The sequence below is a fragment of the Elephas maximus genome, chromosome 3 (assembly GCF_024166365.1).
Source record: "Elephas maximus indicus isolate mEleMax1 chromosome 3, mEleMax1 primary haplotype, whole genome shotgun sequence".
NCBI classification, from domain to species: Eukaryota; Metazoa; Chordata; class Mammalia; order Proboscidea; family Elephantidae; genus Elephas; species Elephas maximus.
In genome coordinates, this window is record NC_064821.1 from 28,748,958 (window position 1) to 28,770,115 (window position 21,158).

Here is a 21,158-nt window from a genome sequence, read left to right on the forward strand (position 1 = left end):
TAAAGTCAGAAAAGGTGTGTGTCAAGTTGTATCCTTTCACCATTCCTATTCAATCAGTATGCAGAGCAAGTAATCTGAGAAGCTGGATTATATGAAGAAGAATGGGGCGTTGGGATTGGAGGAAGACTCATTAACGACCTGTTTTATGCAGGTGACACACCTTGCTTGCTGAAAGTGAAAAGGAAGCACTTACTGATGAAGATCAAAGACTACAGCCTTTAGTATGGATTACAGTTTAACATAAAAAAAAACCTCATAACTGGACTAATAAGCAATATCATGATAAATGAAGAAAAATTTGAAATTGTCAGGGATTTCATTTTACTTGGATTCACAATAAACACCCGTAGAAACAGTAGGCAAAAAATCAAATGACGCATTGCGTTGGGCAAATGTGCTGCAAGGGGCCCCTTTAATGTGTTAAAAAAAGCAAAGACGTGACTTTAAGAACTAAGGTGTGCCTGACCCAAGCCATGGTGTTTCAGCCGCCTCATATGCATGAAAAAGCTGGGAATTGAATAAGGAAGACCAAAGAAGAATTGATGCCTTTGAGTTATGGTGTTGACAAACAATGTTGAATATACCATGGACTGCCAAAAGAAAGAACAAATTTGTCTTGGAAGAAGTACAGCCAGATTGCTCCTTGGAAGCGAGAATGGTGAGACTTCATCTTCCATACTTTGGAAACATTATCAGGAGGGACCAGTCTCTGGAGAAGGACATCATGCTTGGTAAAGTAGAGGGTCAGTAAAAAAGAGGAAGACCCTCAACAAGATGGATTGACACAGTGGCTGCTACAATGAGCTCAAGCATAACAATCACAAGGATGGCACAGGACCGGGCAGTGTTTTGTTCTATAGTAGATAGGGTCACTATGAGTCAAAACTGACTCGATGACACCTAACAACAACAATGTCATTTATAAGAGATGCAAACATTTATAAAATATTAGTAAAACTAATATAGCAATGTATAAAAGATTATACCATCACGAAGTTGAGTTTATGTCAGGAATGGAAATAGCCGTTAATAAATAAATTGATGCAATTCGAAAAATATATTAAACAAGACAAAAAAAAAAAAAAAACCCCAAAACCAAACCCATTGCCATCGAGTCGATTCTGACTCGTGGCGACCCTGTAGGACAGAGTAGAACTGCCCCATAGGGTTTCCAAGGAGCACCTGGTGGATTCGAACTGCTGACCTTTTGGTTAGCAGCTGTAGCTCTTAACCACTATGCCTCCAAGGTTTCCAAACAAGACAAACATTTATTAGTGGTAAAAATCTGTTAGTGAACTACGAATTGAAGGGATCTTCATTTTACTTTATATATATAAAAAGGGCATCTTCAAAAAATTTTCATCATAATGCTGAAATGTTAAAGGCATTTCCTTTAAAATTCCTTCAAAAATATATAGTAGCGAGTAAAAGTCAGAAACCAGAGGGCCAGTGAAGAAGCTAAGGCAATAGTCCAGGTAAGAGATGCTGGTGATGAGACTAGGATAAAGGCTACGTGCTCGATTCTGAATAGATTTTGGAAGCAGAACCACCAGCATTTGCTGACAGATCAGATGTATGGAGTGAGAGACAGTGAGAGGAGAAGGACCATCCTGAATTTTCTGGTCTGAGCCGGAAGAACTGAGCTGATATTACTGAGAAGGGAAAGATGGAGGGGCGTGGGCAAGCTTGGGGAGACAATGAAGAGCTCTGCTTTGAACATGTTTGTATTGGAAGCCTGTAGACACCCAGTGGAGATGCCAGGAAGGCAAGAGAGAAAACCGTGCTGGGGATTAAAATCTGTGTATGTACAAATGTGTAGAAATTTGAAAAAGCATATTACCAGTTACAGGTGATGTTATATAGAGTGATGGGGGTGGAGAGTTCTTAGGATGGAGGGGAGTCAGGGCTTTCTGAGGTGGAGTAACAGAAGTGAAAAATATGAGGCAGCCATGAAGAATATGGGAAGAAGTGTTGCAGACAAAAGTAACAGCAAGTGCAAAGGCCCTGAGGTAGTCCTCCTGGGTGGGAATTTTTCAGGCATGGCTCAGTGAGGACTGTTTACCACCCTGCAAAACTGGCATCATTAACTTTCTTACAGGAGGCTGAGGCTCCCAGTCTATCCAGAGCAGCCCAGTTTAGGCAAGTGTGTCTCTTGAGAGGAAGGATTTTGGGACAGTGGTGCCCTCTGCTGGCCAGCTCAAATGTTAGCTCCAGCTCCAACAATAATAAATGATAACTCGAAACTCACTGCCGTGAAATCGATTCCAACTCATAGCAACCTTATAGGACTGAGTATAACTGCCCCATAGGGCTTCCAAGAAGCTGCTGGTGGATTTGAACTGTCAACCTTTTGGTTACCAGCCAAGCTCTTAACCGCTGTGCCACCAGGGCTCCTATGATAATTATAGCTCTGATAATTAGCTGTTTGGTAGAGGATCAACATAAATGAGGGAAACCGTCAACGAGATAGATGGACACAGTAGCCGCAACATGGATTCAGACATACCAACGATCATAAAAATGGGACAGAATCAGGCAACATTTCATTCTGTTATACACAAAATCTCCATGAGTCTGAGCTGACTCGCCGGCAACTAACAACCACCACCATTATTAGTGGAACACAGCCAGTGCTCCATCATTCTGTGACCCAGCCTCTCTCACCCCTGTGCGGCTGGAGGCTGGCACTATCTAGGGGATGTGCACGTAGGTTTCCACGGAATGAATGAATGTGGCTAGGTTCTGGGCCGCAACCTCCCCACCCGTAAATCTGGGATTTCTTTTTTCACTGAATAAACTTGTCTTTATTGAACACCTATTATGTACAAGGTCTTGTTCTAAGCTCTTGGAACAAAGCAATGAACAATCTGCACAAAAGTCCCTGCCTTCCTGGAGCTGACATTCTTGGGAGGAAACTGACAATGAATAAATAATAAATCTGGAAAATGTTTATAGATTGTGATAAGAAGTCGTAGACCTCTCTGAGATGGCCTTCAACCTGAGACCTGGAAGATGAGATGGGAATTGCTAAGGCTAGAGGGCCCCAGCAAAGGCCATGAATCAGGAGGTGAAGGGTAGAGACTGGTGATAATAACTCTAAAAGCAATTGCAATTCTCCCTTATTGAGCACCAGGTGCCAGTTCCTGTGCAAATATCTATACAACCAATCATTTCCATTCAATCTTCACGGCGTCCTTATGCCGTGATTTGCCGGATTGGATGGAGGAGAAAATGATGACGCAGACAGGATTTGGTTGTAGAGCTAGTATTAGAAGCTGAGACAACTGGATTCTTCGGGATAACGAGCTGCAGGAGGCACAGAACTAGGCCCCCAGCGGGTGCGAGCGCACCAGCAACCGTTGTCATGGTTTCCCTGACGCTCTCCCCGCATTTCGGCCTGCGTCTCGTGTCACGTGACTGGAGTCAACATGGCGCCGCCCACGCTTTTCTTTGCCCACGTGGTTCCGGCAGCCAAGATGGCGGTAGCAGCTAACCCGACTTCCCTGGAGTCGGCCCCGCGAATCTTGCGGCTGGTGGCAGAGTGCAGCCGCTCCAGGGCCCGGGCGGGCGAGCTGCGGCTGCCGCATGGGACGGTGGCCACTCCGGTGTTCATGCCAGTGGGCACGCAGGCCACCATGAAGGGCATCACGGCCGAGCAGCTGGACGCTCTGGGCTGCCGCATCTGCCTGGGCAACACCTACCATCTGGGTCTGAGGCCGGTGGGTGGGCTCTGCCTCGGCAGGGCGGCAGCGGAGCGTGGGGAGCCCTGGACCAAGCCCCAAGCCCCGACACGGCTCCAAGAGTCAATCAACAAACGCATACTGAGAGTCCTCCCTGGCCCAGGCTTTGTGCTAGCCGTGTGGGAACGGTGGGGAGGGAAACCGGCCCATCCTGCATGGACCCCCAGGGCCCCCAAGGACCCCTAGGGCCGCGCTCACCCCTGACCTGACCCCTTCTTCTCCCTACTCAGGGTCCTGAGCTGATCCAGAAAGCCCATGGTCTCCATGGCTTCATGAATTGGTCCCACAACCTGCTGACGGTGAGGTGGGGTTGGGGTTGGGGTCAGAGCGCACTCCTCGAGGGCTGGAGGGTGGCGCTTTCTCGTCCCTATCCACTGATAGTCCTGCCGTGGGGTTTCCTCCAGGACAGCGGCGGCTTCCAGATGGTGTCCCTGGTGTCCCTCTCTGAGGTGACAGAGGAAGGCGTCAGATTTCGCTCCCCCTACGATGGTGCCGAGACCCTCCTGAGCCCTGAGAAGTCTGTGGAGATCCAGAATGCTCTGGGTGAGCAGACCGTGGGGAGCTGCCCCTTCCTCTGCGGGTCAGGGGGTTAGTGAGGTTGGCTGCCCTTTATGCGGTGGGGCTTTGGACAAGATACTACCCCCTCTCTGAGCTTTACTTGAACCACTTCAAAACTCAAAATAAAATCCGTTGCCATCGAGTTGATTCCGACTCACAGGGACCCCGTAAGACACAGTAGAACTGCCCCCAAAGAGTTTCCAGCGAGTGGCTGGTGGATTTGAACTGCTGGCCTTTTGGTTAGCAGCCATAGCTCTTCACCACTGCGCCGCTAGGGCTCCTGAGCCACCTCAAACGCGGATAAGTAATAATAGCAGGTACATGGTAGCATTCCTGACAAGAATAAATGAGGTAATGTCCTAAATCTCTTAGCACAATTTCTGGCACATAGTAATTTTTATTATCATTATTGCTATCATTTCTCTTAAATAAACCAACTGAACAACTATCTATTGAAATAATGGTGGCACCATGGGGGAATTGGGGAGGCTTTAGGCCCTTCCCTGAATTGGGGTGGCACAGTGGTTAAGATCTCGGCTGCTAACCAAAAGGTCAGCAGTTAGAATCTACCAGGCACTCCTTGAAAACTCTATGGGGGAGCTCTACTCTGTCCAGTAGGGTTGCTATGAGTCGGAATGGACTCATTGGCAACGGCCTTGGTTTGGTTTTCTTTCAGGCCCCTCCCATCTCCATGAATATCACCCATTCCTTGATAAAGACAGTTAACATATTCTGTCTTGTAAAGTGCTATGGGAGCTCATGTTGAAATCTCTCCATCTTCCAGCCACATTGGTGATTTTAAGCCCCTCCCATACAGAGATTCTGGGGCCTCTACTCCTGGTAATCTGGCTGGGTGCTGGTGCTATACCATCCATACTCTCTCCGACCTTACAGTCCGTAAGAGAGATAGGCATTCCTCAAAATGTCACAATTTAAAGAAAAAAAATAAAAACAAGGTAGGAATAGAGTGTACTGTATATTTCCATTCATATGAAAAAAAAGAAGATGGGAGGAATACACAGAGGCACTGTACCAAAAAGATTTGGTCTGCATTCAACCATTTCAGGAGGTAGCATATGGTCAAGAACTGTTGGTATTGAAGGAAGAAGTCTAAGCCGCATCGAAGGCATTGGCCAAAAACAATGCTTCAGGAATTGATGGAACACCAGTTGAGGTCTTTCGACATACGAATGCAGTGCTGGAGGTGCACACTGGTCTATGGCAAGAAATTTGGAAGACAGCTACCTGGCCAACCGACTGCAAGAGACCCATATTTGTGCCCATTCCAAAGAAAGGTGATTCAACAGAATGTAGACATTATCAAACAGTATCATTAAAATCACATGCAAGTAAAACTTTACTGATGATAATTTAAAAACAGTTGAAGCAGTACTTCGACAGGGAACTGCCAGAAATTCAAGCCGGATTCAAAAGAAGGCATGGAATGAGGCATATCATTGCTGATATCAGATGGATCTTGGCTGAAAGCAGACAATACCAGAAAGATGTTTACCTGTGTCTGAATTCGACTGTGTGGATCATAACAAATTATGGATAACGTTGCGAAGAACGGAAATTGCAGAACACTTAATTGTGTTCATGAGGAACCTGTACATAGACCAAGAGGCAGTCGTTCGAACAGAACAGGGATACTGCATGCTTTAAAATCAGGAGTTATGTGTATCAGGGTTGTATCCTTTCACCATGCTTATTCAATCTGTATGCTGTATGCTGAGCAAGTAATCCAAGAAGCTGGACTATATGAAGAAGACCTTGGCTTCAGGATTGGAGGAGGACTCATTAATAGCCTGTGTTATGCAGCCGATACAACCTTGTTTGCTGAAAGACAAGAGGACTCGAAGCACTTAATTGATGAAGATCAAAGTCTACAGCCTGTAGTATGGATTACACCTCAACATAAAACAAAAATCCTCATAACTGGGCCAATAAGCAACATCGTGATAAACAGAGAAAAGATTGAGGTTGTTGAGGATTTCATTATTTGTGATATGCAATCAATGCCCATGGAAGCAGCAGTCAAGAAATCAAGTGATGTATTTACATTGGGCAAACCTGCTGCAAAAGATCTCTTTAAAGTGTTAAAAGCAAAGATGTTACTTTGAAGACTAAAATGCACCTGGCCAAAACTTGGTATTTTCAGTTGTCTCATATGCATGTGAAAGCTGAACAATGAATAAGGAAGACCAAATAATTGATGGCTTTGAATTATGGTGTCGGTGAAGAATATTGAAAATACCATGGACTGCCAGGAACGAACAAGTGTATCTTGGAAGAAGTACAGCCAGAGTGCTCCTTGGAAGTGAGGATAGTAAGACTTTGTCTCATGTACTTTGGATGTGTTATCAGGAAGGACCTGTCCCTGGAGAAGGACATCATACTTGGTAAGGTAGAGGGTCAGCAAAAAAGAGGATGACCGTGCATGAGATGGATTGACACAGTGGCTGCAACAGTGAGCTCTAACATAGCTGTGGTCCTGAGGATGACTCAGGATCAGGCAGTGTTGTGTTTCATTCTGTTGTATATAGGGTCGCTATGATTTGGAACTGACTTGATAGCACCTAACAATAACAGCAATATTGTTTGGTTTTAAGAAGATTTCAGGGAATGTTTTTGGTTTAAGGTTTAAAGATTATCTCAGGGTAGTAACAGGGGTTCAACTAGCCTCCGTGGCTCCAGAAAGTGTGAATTCCATGAGATTTTGAATTCTGTTCCGCATTTTTCGCCTTTTGATCAGGATTCTTCTATAAAATATTTGATCAAAACGTTTTAAACTGCATATATTCTAAGTGTATAGTTTAATAGGGCTTGACATGTGTGCACCTGTGAAATCATCACCATCATAAAGGTGATGATTACATCCATCACCCTCAAAACTTTCTACGTGCTCTTGGTCATCCCGCCCTCGGTGGGCAGGAGACCTTTCACCTTTCGTTTTGTGCTTTTTAAAATCTGGGGGTACTTTACAAGTTTTGAACCTTGTGTATGTGTTACTTTTTCAAAAAGTAAATTACTAAAAAATTTGTGAGAGGCACAAAGAAATATAAAGTGGCAACTGTGACCATGACATTTAAGTGCATGGGACTGTCAAACATGTTCAGGCTGTGGGCTCAGGGAAGGCTGCTGTAGGCCTAAGAGCTGACAACAATGAGGAGAAATAAACCAGGTGTCCAAAGGGGAAAAAGTGTGTATGGACAGAAGAAGGAGCAAATGTACAGGCTCTGAGGCAGGACCTGGTATTTTGGAGGAATGGTGAGGACACCGATGTAGGTAGAGAGTGAGCAAGGGGGAGAGTTTGAGAAGGTGAGGGCAGGGAGGTGATGGGGGCAGATTGTGCAGGGCCTTGTGGGTTGGGATCAAGAATTTTGATTTATCCATCTTGAAAAAATTTTTTGAACGCGCATAGATTTCATATGCGTTTCATATAAAAATATGTACTGTAAACAATGTCCTTTTCACTCCTGGCCTCCGTCTGTCTCCACTGCCGCAGGTCACTGCTGTTAATGGTTTCAAGTGCATCTTTTTAGAATTCTTGCAAATACAAGCAAGTTCAAATCTATTCTAATTTTTCTCATAAAAGAGCATACTATTTATAGCACATTCCCTGTGCCTTGCTTTATGTATTTATTTATTTATTTATGGGAAATTTCAAATCCATGAAAAAGTAGACCGAAGCCCAGGTACCTGTCACCCAGCTTCTACAGCTATGAGGTCATGATCTGTATGTTTCATCGGTATTCCAGCCCACTTCGCATTTCCTATATGTTATTTTCTGATAGAATTTGTATGAGATTGGTGTTCCTTCTTTAAGTGTTTCATAGAATTTTCCAGTGAAACTACCTAGGCCCGAAGTCTTGTTGTGGGAAGGTTTTAGATAATGAATACAATTTATTTCACCTGTTGGTAGTGCTGTTCAGTGCTTATCTTTCATCTTGGGTCAGATTTGATAGAATTCTCCAAGGAATTTGGCAATTTCTTGAACTTTATTTCAACTTTCTTGGCATAAAGCTGATCATACAATAAAAGTAATGACCTTTGAATGTCATAGGATCTGTGGTAATGTCCACTCTTTCACTCCTGATGTGGATAATTTATGATTTCTTCTTTCTTTTTTTAAATAATTTTATTGTGCTTTAGGTGAAAGTTTAAAGTGCAGGTTAGTTTCTTATTCAAAAATTTACACACAAATGGTTTTGTCACATTGGTTGTAATCCCCGCAATGTGACAGCACTCCTCCCCTTTCCACCCAGGTTTCCCCATGTCCATTTGTCTAGTTTATCTGTCCTTTCTTGTCTTCTCGTCTTACTTTTGGGCAGGAGTTGCCCGTTTAGTCTTGTATATTTGAGTGAACTAAGAAGCACGTTCCTCAACGTTTGTTATTGTTTGTTTTATAGCCCTGTTTAATCTTTGTCTGAAAAGTGGACTTTGGTAGTGACTTCAGTTCAGAGTGAGTAGTGTGTTCTGGGGCCATAGTCTCAGGGGTTCCTCCAGTCTCTGTCAGACCAGTAAGTGTGGTCTTTTTTTGTGAATTTGAATTTTGTTCTACATTTTTCTCCTGCTCTGTCCTGGACTGTCTATTATGATCCCTGTCGGAGCAATTGGTGATGGTAGCCAGGCTCCATCTAGTTCTTCTTGGCTCAGGCTGGTGGCGGCTGTGGTTCTTGTGGTCGTTTAGTCCTTTGGGCTAATATTTTCCTTGTGTTTTTGGTTTTCTTCATTCTCCTGGGCTTTAGTCAGGATGGGACCAATAGATTATCTTATACAATTGCTTACAAGCTTTTAAGACCCCACATTTACTCAGGAAAGTAGGATGTAGAACACTTTCTTTACGAACTATGTTATGCCAGTTGACCTAGATGTCTCCTGAGACCAAGGTCCCTGGCCCTCAGCCTCAGCATCTTGGTCCCTCAAGGTGTTTTGATGTGTCTAGGAAGCTTCTAAAACTTTGCTTTGTCCAGTTGTTTTGACTTCCTCTATATTGTGTGTTGTCTTTCTGTTCACCAAAGTTGACACTTGTCTACTTTGTAGTGATTTCTCCTTTCCAACCCTCCCATCCCTTGTAACCATCAAAGATAGTTTTTTTTTTTCCTGTGTGTAAACCTTTTCTTGGGTTTTTATAATAGTAGTCTCATACGATAGTTGTCCTTTTGTGATTGACTTATTTCACTCAGCATATTACCCTCCAGATTCATCCATGTTGTGAGATGTTCCGTGAATTCATCATTGTTCTTTATCATTGTATAGTATTCCATTGTGTGTATGTACCGTAATTTCTTTATCCGTTCGTTTGTTGATGGGCATTTAGGTGGTTTCTGTCTTTTTGCTATTGTGAATAATGTTGTAGCGAACATAGGTATGTGTATGTCTATTCATGTGATGGCTATTATTTCTCTAGAATGTATTCCTAGGAGTGGTATTGCTAGAACATACGGTATTTCTATTTCTAGCTTTTTAAAGAGGTGCCATATCATTTTCCATAATGGTTGTACTGTTTTACATTCCCACCATCAATGCGTAACAGTTCTAGTTTCCCCGCAACCTGTCCAACATTTGTTAATTTCTATATTTTTTTTTTCTGGTTAGTGCCAGTATTGTTGGAGTGAGATTGTATCTCATTGCAGTTTTGATTTGCATTTGGCCAATTATCACAAGCAATTTCTTCTTTCTTGATCAATTTAGTAGGTGTTTTTAGATTTTGATTTTTTTTCTAAAATCCAACATTGAACTTGTTAATTTTTTCTGCATTTGTCGGCTTTATGTTTTGTTGATTTCTTTGCTTTTTTTTTTCCTACAGCTCGTTGAGATGTAATTCATAAACCATGCAATTCATGCATTTAATGTGTACAATTCAGTGATTTTTAGGATAGTCACAGAGTTGTGCAACCATCACCACAATGTAATTTCAGAATATTTTCATCACCCCAAAAAGAAACTCTGTATCCATTATCAGTCATTCCCTATTCCCCCCACTCCTCTAGCCCTAACCACTAATCCCCTCCAACTAGGCTTCGTGAATTGGTGCCACAACCTATTGATGGTAAGATATGTTTCTATAGAGTTGCCTATTCTGGCAGTTTGTAGCGATAGAACCATACAGCATGTAGACTTCCGTGACTGATTTTGATTACCTAGCATAGTGTTTTCCAGATTCATCTGTGTCTTTTCCTTTTTATTGTTGAATAATATTTCATGGTATGGATATGTTTCATCGATTTTTGCTTTTTTCGTTATTATTTCCTTCCACTTGGGTTTGTTTTGCTGTTCTTTTCTTAGCTTTTTAAACTCCTTGGGTTATCTGTATTATTTTGAAACAAGTCTTAGACATCATATCATTTCATATATAAAGATTTCAGTTTGTATCTCTAAAACATGAGTCAGGTTTTTTTTTTTACACATAACCACAATATCACCATCCCACCTAAAAACAGCAGTAAGTAATTCCTTAATATCAAATATTTGGCCAGTATTCATATTTCCAGGTGTTTCATAAATGTCGTAATTTTTTTTCACAGTCTCTTCACTTTGTCATTATTGTTAGCCGCCACCAAGTAGGTTCTGACTCATAGTGACCCCACATACAACAGAACAAAACACTGCTGGTCCTGTGCCAACCTCACACTTGTTGCTATGCTTAAGCCCATTGTCGCAGCCACTATGTCAAGCCATCTGGTGGAGGGTCTTCCTCAGTTTTGCTGACCCTCTACTTTACCAAGCATGATGTCCTTCTCCAGGGACTAGACCCTCCTGATAGCATGTCCAAAGTACGTGAGATGAAGTCTTGCCACCCTTCCTTCTTAGGAGCATTCTGTCTGTATGTACTTATTCTAAGACAGATTTGTTTGTTTATCTGGTAGTCTATGGCATATTCAATATTCTTCCCTAATACCGTAATTCCAATGTATCAGTTCACTTTAGGATCCAAATAATGTTCAGAGGGTTGTTAAGTCTCTTTTAATTTATGCTCTATGTATATATGGTATGGAGCCCTGGTGGCGCAGTTGTTAAGAGCTCCCTGCTAACCACAAGGTCAGCAGTTTGAATCCACCAGCCACTTCTTGGCAGTTTAACTCTGGCTACAGGATTACTGCTATGTATATATGTGATATAGGTTCTCCTTTCACCTCCTCTTTTTTTTTTCCTCCCCAATTTGTTTCTTGAAGAAGCTGGTTCCTTTGCTCTGTAGTGTTTCACATGGTCTGAATTTTGTTGATTGCCTCCCTTTGGTGTCCCTTAACGGGTTTCTTCCACTCTCTGAATTGTCTGTAGGTTGGTAGTTAGACCTAGAGGTTTGGGCTGGATTCGGCAAGATGGCTTCAGAGATGTCAATGTGTATTTGATATGTATTCCCTCAGAGGGAGCCTAATACCTGCCTTCATGTGTCTCCCTCTCTCTCTGTCTTTTATGTATTTTATTTATTTTTTGTTGTTGTTGAGAATATACGCACCAGAACATACACTAATTCAACAGTTTCTACAGGTACAACTCAGTGACACTGATTACAATCTTTGAGTTGTGCAACCATTCTCCTCCTTTTCTGAGTTGTTCCTCCTCCATTAACATAATCTCACTAAGGTTCATATCTAAGCTTTTGAGTTGTTATCCATTTGATCTCATATAGATAGGATCTTAAAAGAGCACAATGCTCAAGGCAGACATTCTTTACTAGGGAAGATAAGCTATTGTTTGGTTTTAAGAAGACTTCAGGCAATGTTTTCAGTTTAAGGTTTAGAGATTATTTTAGGGCAGTGGTTTGGTTGGGGGGTTTCATCTAGCCCTCAAAGCTCCAGGAAGTCCGAATTCCAGGAGAATTTGAAATTCTGTTCTGCATCTTCCCCTTTGCCTTCAGGTTTCTCTTAATGAGCTGTTGATACTCATTGCTTGGGTCTCTTATGCCATTGTTGTTAGGTGCTGTGGAGCCGGTTCCGACTCATAGCAACCCTATGCACAACAGAACGAAACACTGCCCGGTCCTGCGCCATCCTTACAATCGTTATGCTTGAGCTCATTGTTGCAGCCACTGTGTCAGTCGACCTCATTGAGGGTCTTCCTCTTTTCCGCTGACCCTGTACTCTGCCAAGCATGATGTCCTTCTCCGGGGACTGATCCCTCCTGACAACATGTCCAAAGTATGTAAGACACAGTCTTTTCATCCTTGCTTCTAAGGAGCATTCTGGCTGTACTTCTTCCAAGACAGATTTGTTCGTTCTTTTGGCAGTCCATGGTATATTCAATATTCTTCGCCAACACCACAATTCAAAGGCGTCAACTCTTCTTCGATCTTCCTTATTCGCTGTCCAGCTTTCACATGCATATGATGCGATTGAAAATACCATGGCTTGGGTCAGGCGCACCTTCGTCTTCAGGGTGACATCTTTGCTCTTCAACACTTTGAAGAGGTCCTTTGCAGGAGATTTGCCCAATGCAATGAGTCTTTTGATTTCTTGACAGCTGCTTCCATGGCTGTTGATTGTGGATCCAAGTAAAAGGAAATCCTTGACAACTTCAGCCTTTTCTCCGTTTATCATAATGTTGCTCATTGGTCCAGTTGTGAGGATTTTTGTTTTCTTTATGTTGAGGTGTAATCCATACTGAAGGCTGTGGTCTTTGATCTTCATTAGTAAGTGCTTCAAGTCCTCTTCACTTTCAGCAAGCAAGGTTGTGTCATTTGCATAACGCAGGTTGTTAATGAGTCTTCCTCCAAACGTGATGGCCCGTTCTTCTTCATATAGTCCAGCTTTTCGTATTATTTGTTCAGCATACAGATTGAATAGGTATGGTGAAAGAATACAACCCTGACACACACCTTTCTGACTTTAAACCACTCAGTATCCCCTTGTTCTGTCTGAACAACTGCCTCTTGATCTATGTAAAGGCTTCTCGTGAGCACAATTAAGTGTTCTGGAATTCCCATTCTTTGCAGTGTTATCCGTAGTTTGTTACGATTCACACGGTCAAATGCCTTCGCATAATCAATAAAACGCAGGTAAACATCCTTCTGGTATTCTCTGCTTTCAGTTACGATCCATTTGACATCAGCAATGATATCCCTGGTTCCACGTCCTCTTCTGAAACCGGCGTGAATTTCTGGCAGTTCCCTGTCGATGTACTGCTGCAGCCATTTTTGAATGATTTTCAGCAGAATTTTGCTTGCATGTGATATTAATGACATTGTTCTATAATTTCCACATTCGGTTGGATCACCTTTCTTGGGAATAGGCATAAATATGGATCTCTTCCAATCAGTTGGCCAGGAAGCTGTCTTCCATATTTCTTGGCATAGACGAGTGAGCACCTCCAGTGCTGCATCCCTTTGTTGAAACATCTCAACTGATATTCCATCAATTCTTGGAGCCTTTTTTTTCCGCCAGTGCCTTCAGAGCAGCTTGGACTTCTTTCAGTACCATCAGTTCCTCTTGAAACGGTTCCTGATCATATGACACCTCTTGAATTGGTTGAATATTGACTAATTCTTTTTGGTATAATGACTCTGTGTATTCCTTCCATCTTCTTTTGATGCTTCCTCCATCATTTAATATTTTCTCCATGGAATCCTTCACTATTGCAACTCGAGGCTTGAATTTTTTCTTCAGTTCTTTCAGCTTGAGAAATGCCGCGCGTGTTCTTCCTTTTTGGTTTTCAATCTCCAGCTCTTTGCATATGTCATTATGCCATTACTTAACCCTAACCAGTTGCCCTCGAGTCAGTTCTGACTTGGTGGCCCCATGCATGTCAGACTAGAACTATGGCATACAGGGTTTTCAGTGGCCAGTTGTATAGTTGCATAACACATAAGTTCACAAGTCCCTAATCTGTAATCCTAGGGTAGATACATCAGACTTCAGGATTTTAAGATTCTAGAAAGATATTGCAGGGCATATTATCACTTTTTATGCAGCATCCTAGTGGGGCTTGGGGCTGTACTGTATGGTCAAACACTTCATTCTTCTGGCATTAACATTCACGAATGAATCTTCATCCTAAATTGGATGAACAAATGATTATAGCCATTGCAGGCTTTGCTGCCAAATGAGCGTGCCATAAGCACAGGAAAAAGCCTTTGATCTGAGAAGTTTCTGGGATTTGGAAGTGTAGGAAAGGAACATTCCATCAAAGCCTGGACCACAGTTTGTTTAACCAGACCCTTGTTGCTGGCCACGTGGGTTCCCAGTCTTGCTACTGGGTGCTTCACAGTGATGAATGACTTTGTACATAAACGTTTTGCTGTGGAAGGATAAATTTGCAGATGTGGGGTTTTATCCTATGTGCTAGGACAGGGTTTTAGGCTAGGGGAAGGCAAGATTAGGTATGTGTTCTGAAAGGCTCCCCCTGGCTGCTGTGTGAGCAGATTGGAGGGGCTTAAGTATGAGTTGGAATCAATTCAATGGTAACGGGTTTGGAATGGGGAGTCAGCAAGAGCTGGGGAAGGGGTTTGTCTTAGGCCGGGTTCTCTACAGAAGAAGCAAAACAGTGAAGTGTGTAAATGTATATATAGAGAGAGATTTATATCAAGGAAATGGCTCATGTGACTGTAGAGGCTGAAACGTCCCAAGTCCGTGGATCGGGATGGAGGCTTCTCCTGACTCACATAGCTCCCCTGTCTCTCCCCACCTGCCCTCAGGCTCGGACATCATCATGCAGCTGGATGATGTGGTCAGCAGTACTGTAACGGGGCCACGCGTGGAGGAGGCCATGTACAGGTGTGTGCGCACCCGTGCTTGTGTATGTGTCAGGGAGGGGCAGCTGTGTCTCACTTCCCTCATCAGGCCCCTAGGGCCCATGACCAGAGCCCTCTTGCAGGTCAATCCGCTGGCTGGACCGGTGCATTGCAGCCCATCGGCGGCCGGACAAGCAGAACCTCTTTGCCATCATCCAGGGTGGGCTGGATGCAGATCTCCGGGCTACTTGCCTTGAAGGTAAAGCCACTTGCTGGCAGGACTGGAGCTTGTCCTTCACCGTGGTCCCATGTGGGCCTGGCATACAACGGGGTTCAGGCAGTGGTGGCTATGGGCGAAAGGGCATCCCAGGTGGAGTGCACAGCTAGAGCCAATGCCCAGAGGCAGCATGGCATGGAGCATATTTAAAGATAATAGTAATTGCAATAGCTAAAGGTTTTCGGACATTCACTAGGCACCCAACTTACCCACAATGGAGTCTTCACAGACATCCTATAACGTGGGGACAGACTGCTAGGCTTCCGAGTAACAGATGGGGAAACTGAGGCACAGAGCTGTTATGTGACTCACCGTGGACTGCACAGCTCGGATGTTGCAGAGCTGGGGTTGGGACCCACGTCTTCAGGCTCCAGAACCTACAGCACTAACTGCTCCACAGTGCTGCTCTTGGCCGAGATGACACACGGGGTCAGGACTGAGGGGCTGGGCCGTGGGCAGTGTGCCAACAATGGAGGCCCTGGGACACCCCATTGAGGCATTGGGGAGCCATGGAGGGGCTTAGCAGGAGAGTGACGGGAAGCAAGAAGCATCAGAGAAAAACAACACAGTCATGATAATTGATGTGGCCTAGCCAGAGCTTACCCTGTAATTGGCACTGTTCTCAACGCTTGTCATGTGTATTTAATTCTTGCAACTTTATGATGCATGTAGAGTTGTGTTCCCCATTTTACAAAAGAGGAAACTGGGACCAGAGCAATGAAGTCACTTGGTCGTTATCACCCAGCAAATAAACAGGCCCAGGATTCTCACCTCAATACAACTAATTACAAACCGGGTGTTCTTAGAAAGTAAGGACATGGGAGGCCCATCAGGAGGCCGGAGTGGGGGCCCAGGGTGATGAGGCTGGAAGCAAGGCCATGGCCATGGAGACAAAGGGAGGCACAGATGGGAGACTCAGGCCATGAGGCATCATGGGCAAGACCCTGGGTTCTGTGAGTCCCTCAGGCACACTTCCATGGCTTCATGGCTGCATGGCCTTGGGCCAGTGGCTTTGCGTCTTTGAGCCTCACTTTTTTCCTCTGTAAAATGGGAAAATACTCCCAATGTAATGGGGTCGAAGTGAGGATGAAATGGGAAAATCCGCTCAAAGTGCCCCACCGGTGCCTGGCATCAGCTTGGTTATTGAGATTGTCCTTGTTGTGATCCCTCTTCGTCCCCAAGTCTCCTCTCCCCTGCCCTGGTCCAGTAGCTTTCAGTCTTTTAACTGAGACCCACAGTCAGTGATCCATTTCCCATCACTTCTCAGTTCCTGCAGATGTGCATGAAAACAGACATCAGAGCTTCAGGAAGCATTACCCTTGCAATGCTTTCTGGTATTTTCTGTGGTTTTTTCATTCGCAAACAACACTGCTGGTCTCTCCCCATCATATTCAGTTCCCCTCCACCTGCAGTTTGACAAGCATCAGCGTGCTCCCAGGCTTACCTACACCAGCCCCCCCTACTGAGGAGGGCTGGTAAAATGCAGCCTTCTGGGTGTTCCTCCATGATTGGGTGGGGAGAGGAGGAACGCCTGGGAACCTGCGTTTAACCAACCTGTCCCCAGTTGCTTCTGCTGCTCACTCTAGCTACAACACCCAGCCCCAGACAGCACCTGCTTTGTTGATGCTGTGGCCTCCCCTGGATTGAACTGGCAGCTGGGGCCTGAGACAAGCCTGGGCTTTGAGGCCAGACTTGAGTTTGAATCCACCTGCTGGCATATGTGGTGTCAGCTCTCCGAGCCTCCATTTCCTCATCTGTTGGACGAGCTCAACAACAGTGCAGGTCTCCCATCCCTTCTCTACACTTCTGGAGCCATCCAAGTCTAAAACCTAAAAAGCTCCGACGTCTGCAATTCATATGGTGACAAAACCAGACCTGTGTTGTTATTTGTCTCACACATTTCAAGTCTTCACCCATTTTGCTGTAGACATGGTACAGCATTTCATGACTGGCTGTTACCCAGCATATAGGATGCTCACTGTTCTAAAATCTAGAAACTTCTGAAACAAATCTGGCTCTAAAGGTCTTAGGTAAGCAAGTGTGGGCCCATGTCCCACTCCTGAGGATTGAAGGAGAGGGTCTTACGTGCAGCAGGCGTTCGATAAATGGTAGCTAAGGTCCCCAGCAGCCCCCCATCCATATACATACACACGCTCACGCACTTTCTCTCCCTTCCTGAGGGTCTGCTTAGGGATGGGAAGTAATTTTCCCTTGCCTGGCCACCCCTCATCCTGCCCTGTGCCCCCAGAGATGACCAAGAGGGACGTGCCAGGCTTTGCCATCGGGGGCCTGAGCGGGGGCGAGAGCAAGGGCCAGTTCTGGAGGATGGTGGCGCTGAGCACCTCGCGACTGCCTAAGGACAAGCCCAGATACCTGATGGGGGTTGGGTATGTAGGGGAGAGGGGAGACAGGGCCCCACATGTGGGAGTGGGGGTTGGGGAGAGGGAGGATTAAGCAGGATCCAGCCCTCCCCTCGGGTGGTTCTGAGGGACTATGGCCTAGGCCCAGGAAACCTGAGGGTGGGGAGGAAGCCCAGGCCAAGGGTTTGAGGTTCACTGCTCCCCTCCCCCCATGGCCTCACCCCCAGCTATGCCACCGATCTGGTGGTCTGCGTGGCTCTCGGATGTGACATGTTCGACTGTGTCTTCCCCACACGGACGGCGGTGAGGCCCTGGGCAGGGGCAGGCAAGGGCGGAGCTGGGGGTGGGGGCGGGGAGGGTGAAGACTTGGGTGACCCTCCTCCCCTGCCTCTCTCCTCCCCTAGCGCTTTGGCTCTGCCCTGGTGCCCACTGGGAATCTGCAGCTAAAGAAGAAGCAGTATGAGAAGGATTTTGGTCCCATCAACCCTGAGTGCACCTGCCCCACCTGCCAGAAGTAGGCGAGGCCTAGGGGTTGAGGGAAGGTGGGGGGAGCGGCAGGACCCAGCATTGCTGACCCCGACCCCCTGGACCACAGGCACAGCCGGGCCTTCCTGCATGCACTGCTCCACAGTGACAACACCGCCGCCCTGCACCACCTCACTGTCCACAACATTGCCTACCAGGTGGGCCTGTGGCTGGGTGGGTGAGGGAATAGGCAGGGTTTTGGGCCTCCCTTGGCTCACGATGTCGCCCCCTCCCTGCAGCTGCAGCTGATGAGTGCTGTGCGAGCCAGCATCGTGGAGAAGCGCTTCCCCGACTTCGTGCGTAACTTCATGGACACTATGTACGGGGACCCCACCCTCTACCCCACCTGGGCCACCGAAGCCCTGGCCTCTGTGGGAATCACACTGGGCTGAGCTGGCCAGGGGGCTTCCGGCATTGGGGGAAGAGGGAGGGACTGGAAGATATTGAAGGTTTGGTTTTTTCATTCTAACATCATGACTCTGTGTCTTCTTGGGGAGGAATCCAGTCTTGGTCTCCTTCCTGGTCTGAGCTTCACTGTGACAGACATTCTCCCCTCACACTGATAACAAGTAACCACAGCAGCTCCTGGTATCTGGAAAGCACCTGGCACAGCCCAGTGTGTAGGATGTACCCAAGATGGAAGCTGTGGCCCAGGCCCCTCAGCCACCCTGGTGGTGGGTACTCTTGTTCTTCCCTTTTTCACAGGTGAGAAAACTGAGGCCCAGAAAGGAAAAGGAGCTCGCTCAGGATCACCCACTGAGGGAGTGGCAGACTCAGGATTTGAACTCAGGCAGTTCACGCTCTCAGCCTCCCCTCTGTTACCTCCATGACTGCATACCCTCCGTTAAGTCACCCCTGCCTCATAGCGACCCCATGTGACAGAGTAAAGCTGCTCCGTAGGATTTTCTTGTCTTTAATCTTTATGGAAACAGATTGCTAGGCCTTTCTTCCACAGCACTGCTGGGTAGGTTCAAACCACCAACCTTTAGGTTAGTGAAAAACAAAACCAGATTCGTTGCTGTGGTTGATTATGACTCATAGTGACCCTACAGGACAGGGTAGAACTGGCCCATAGGGTTTCCAAGACTGCAAATCTTTACGGAAGCCGACTGCCACATCTCCCTCAGAGCAGCTGGTGGGTTCAAAGCGCTGATCTTTAGGGACCTGACTGCATACACTTGACTTAATCTCGCTCTCAGTCAACAGTGATGGTAATAGGTGTGGCCTAGTTGGAGCTTACACTGTGTTTGGCACTGTTTTTGATGCTAGTCATGTGTATTTAATTCTTGCAACTTTATGACGCACGTAGAGTTGTATTCCTCATTTTACAGAAGAGGAAACTGAGGATCAGAGCAATGAAGTCATTATCACTCAGCAAATAAACAGGCCCAGGATTCTAACCTAGATATGACCAATTACAAAGCCAGCGTTCTTAGAAAATAAGGTTTGTTATTGAAAAAATAATACATGTGTATGATCAACAATTCAAATAGCACAAAAAGTGCAACAGTTTTTATTGGTTTGTGTATTCCTCCAGAAATTTTCCATGTACACCTATTTTCTCATAAATGTTAGTGTCCTTTACATACATTTCTGTATTGCTTTTTTTTTTTTTCTTCGTAGTATATCTGAGAAATTGGTTTACACCTAAGTACATGGAGAGCTTCCTCATTCTCCTTTATGGCAGCTGCGGCCCTATTGCACTTATTTAACCAGCCCTTCTGGAAGGACAGCTAGGGTGTTTCCAGGTTGCTGTGATCCTGGTCAAGGTTGGCTAACCTTGTTGGTGGCCTTTTTGCCGTCTTTCTGAGCGCTGGGATTTTGGTTCATGCTCTGCCATCTTCCACAGTGGTTCTCCATTTCCCTGGTTACTGCTGCCTCTCCCCCTTCAATGCTCCTGCCTCCTCACTTGGTTCCCTATTCTCTGGCCCATCTGTGCCCAGAGGGATCGAATAACTTATTAAAATCCGTCCACCTATCTCCGGCATCTGTTCCAAGAGGTCAAGAATACTAGTTCCCACACTCCAACTCTGCCTGCAGAATAGCGTGTCTTCGTGGGGAGTGGACCCGGTTGTGTTTCATTGGGTTTCTAAACGACCCATGATGCACTAAAGTTGAAGAGGCAGGGAACAACGTTGAAGAGGTAGCTGCATCAACGCGGGGCGTCAGCGGAAGATACTCCTAGGGGAGGGCACAGTTATTTGCAAAGGCATGGAGCTTGACATTATAGGAATGGACCGTCTCTCGCTAGGGAGCACCAACATCGCCCGGCTCCAACTTCTCTTCAAAGTGCGTAGCGAACCGCGACGAGAGCGGGTTTGCCTGCCGGCAGCCGAGATGCATTCTGGGACTTGTAGTTTTTCCTGTTGTTAGGGGCCGTGGATTCAGTTATGACTCGTAGTCACCTTATGTATAACAGAAACACTACCCTGCCCTGCGCCATCCTCACAATCGTTGCTATGTTCGAACCCATTGTTGCAGCCAATGTGTCAGTCCATCTCGTGGAAGGCCTTTTTCTCTAGAGCTCTGAAACTCAGAAGAGTGACGGGTCGTACCACTAGGTGTCGCCCTTTGGCGAGCGCTACCCTGTACTCCAGAAGTCTCCCAACAGGCGGCCAACAATCACAAGTTAAGAACGAGTTACTTTGATTGACAGATACAGTTCTCAATCAGAATCAGAATTCAGATGTAAAGCCTGCCCTCTTCTGATCTGTTGGCTGGAGGAACGGAGTGATATTTATATAAGCCAATGGGAAATTTTTAGGGAAAACCAGTGTCTAAGGATCGAGCCCTAACATCATTGGTGGCTTTCCGGACTGGCGGGTTTTTCTACCAATAAAGTGGCAGAATGCCTCTTCAAGGGGCGGGACCAACATACCTTTTCCTGAAACACCGCCTCCCGGCCTTGACAACTTGGCTCCGGCCGCTATTGGTTCTTGCATAACAACGACAGTTCTTCCTTCCAATGAGTCCACGAGAAGCTCCCTAGGGGAAGGCTTATTCAGCCGTAAACTCGTGCCTCGCTT

At 45.7% G+C, this 21,158-nt stretch overlaps 1 protein-coding gene across 1 annotated transcript; it reads left to right on the forward strand.

Annotated features, from left to right (window-relative positions):
• Positions 1-3,470: 3,470 nt before the first annotated feature.
• Positions 3,471-19,770, forward strand: QTRT1 (queuine tRNA-ribosyltransferase catalytic subunit 1). The gene is made up of 10 exons (XM_049876895.1): positions 3,471-3,719; positions 3,971-4,039; positions 4,145-4,283; positions 14,935-15,013; positions 15,114-15,229; positions 17,496-17,634; positions 17,835-17,910; positions 18,012-18,121; positions 18,203-18,290; positions 18,372-19,770. Exons 1-10 carry the CDS (start codon positions 3,477-3,479, stop codon positions 18,522-18,524), a joined length of 1,212 nt encoding a protein of 403 aa, XP_049732852.1. The 5' UTR covers positions 3,471-3,476; the 3' UTR covers positions 18,525-19,770.
• Positions 19,771-21,158: the final 1,388 nt, after the last annotated feature.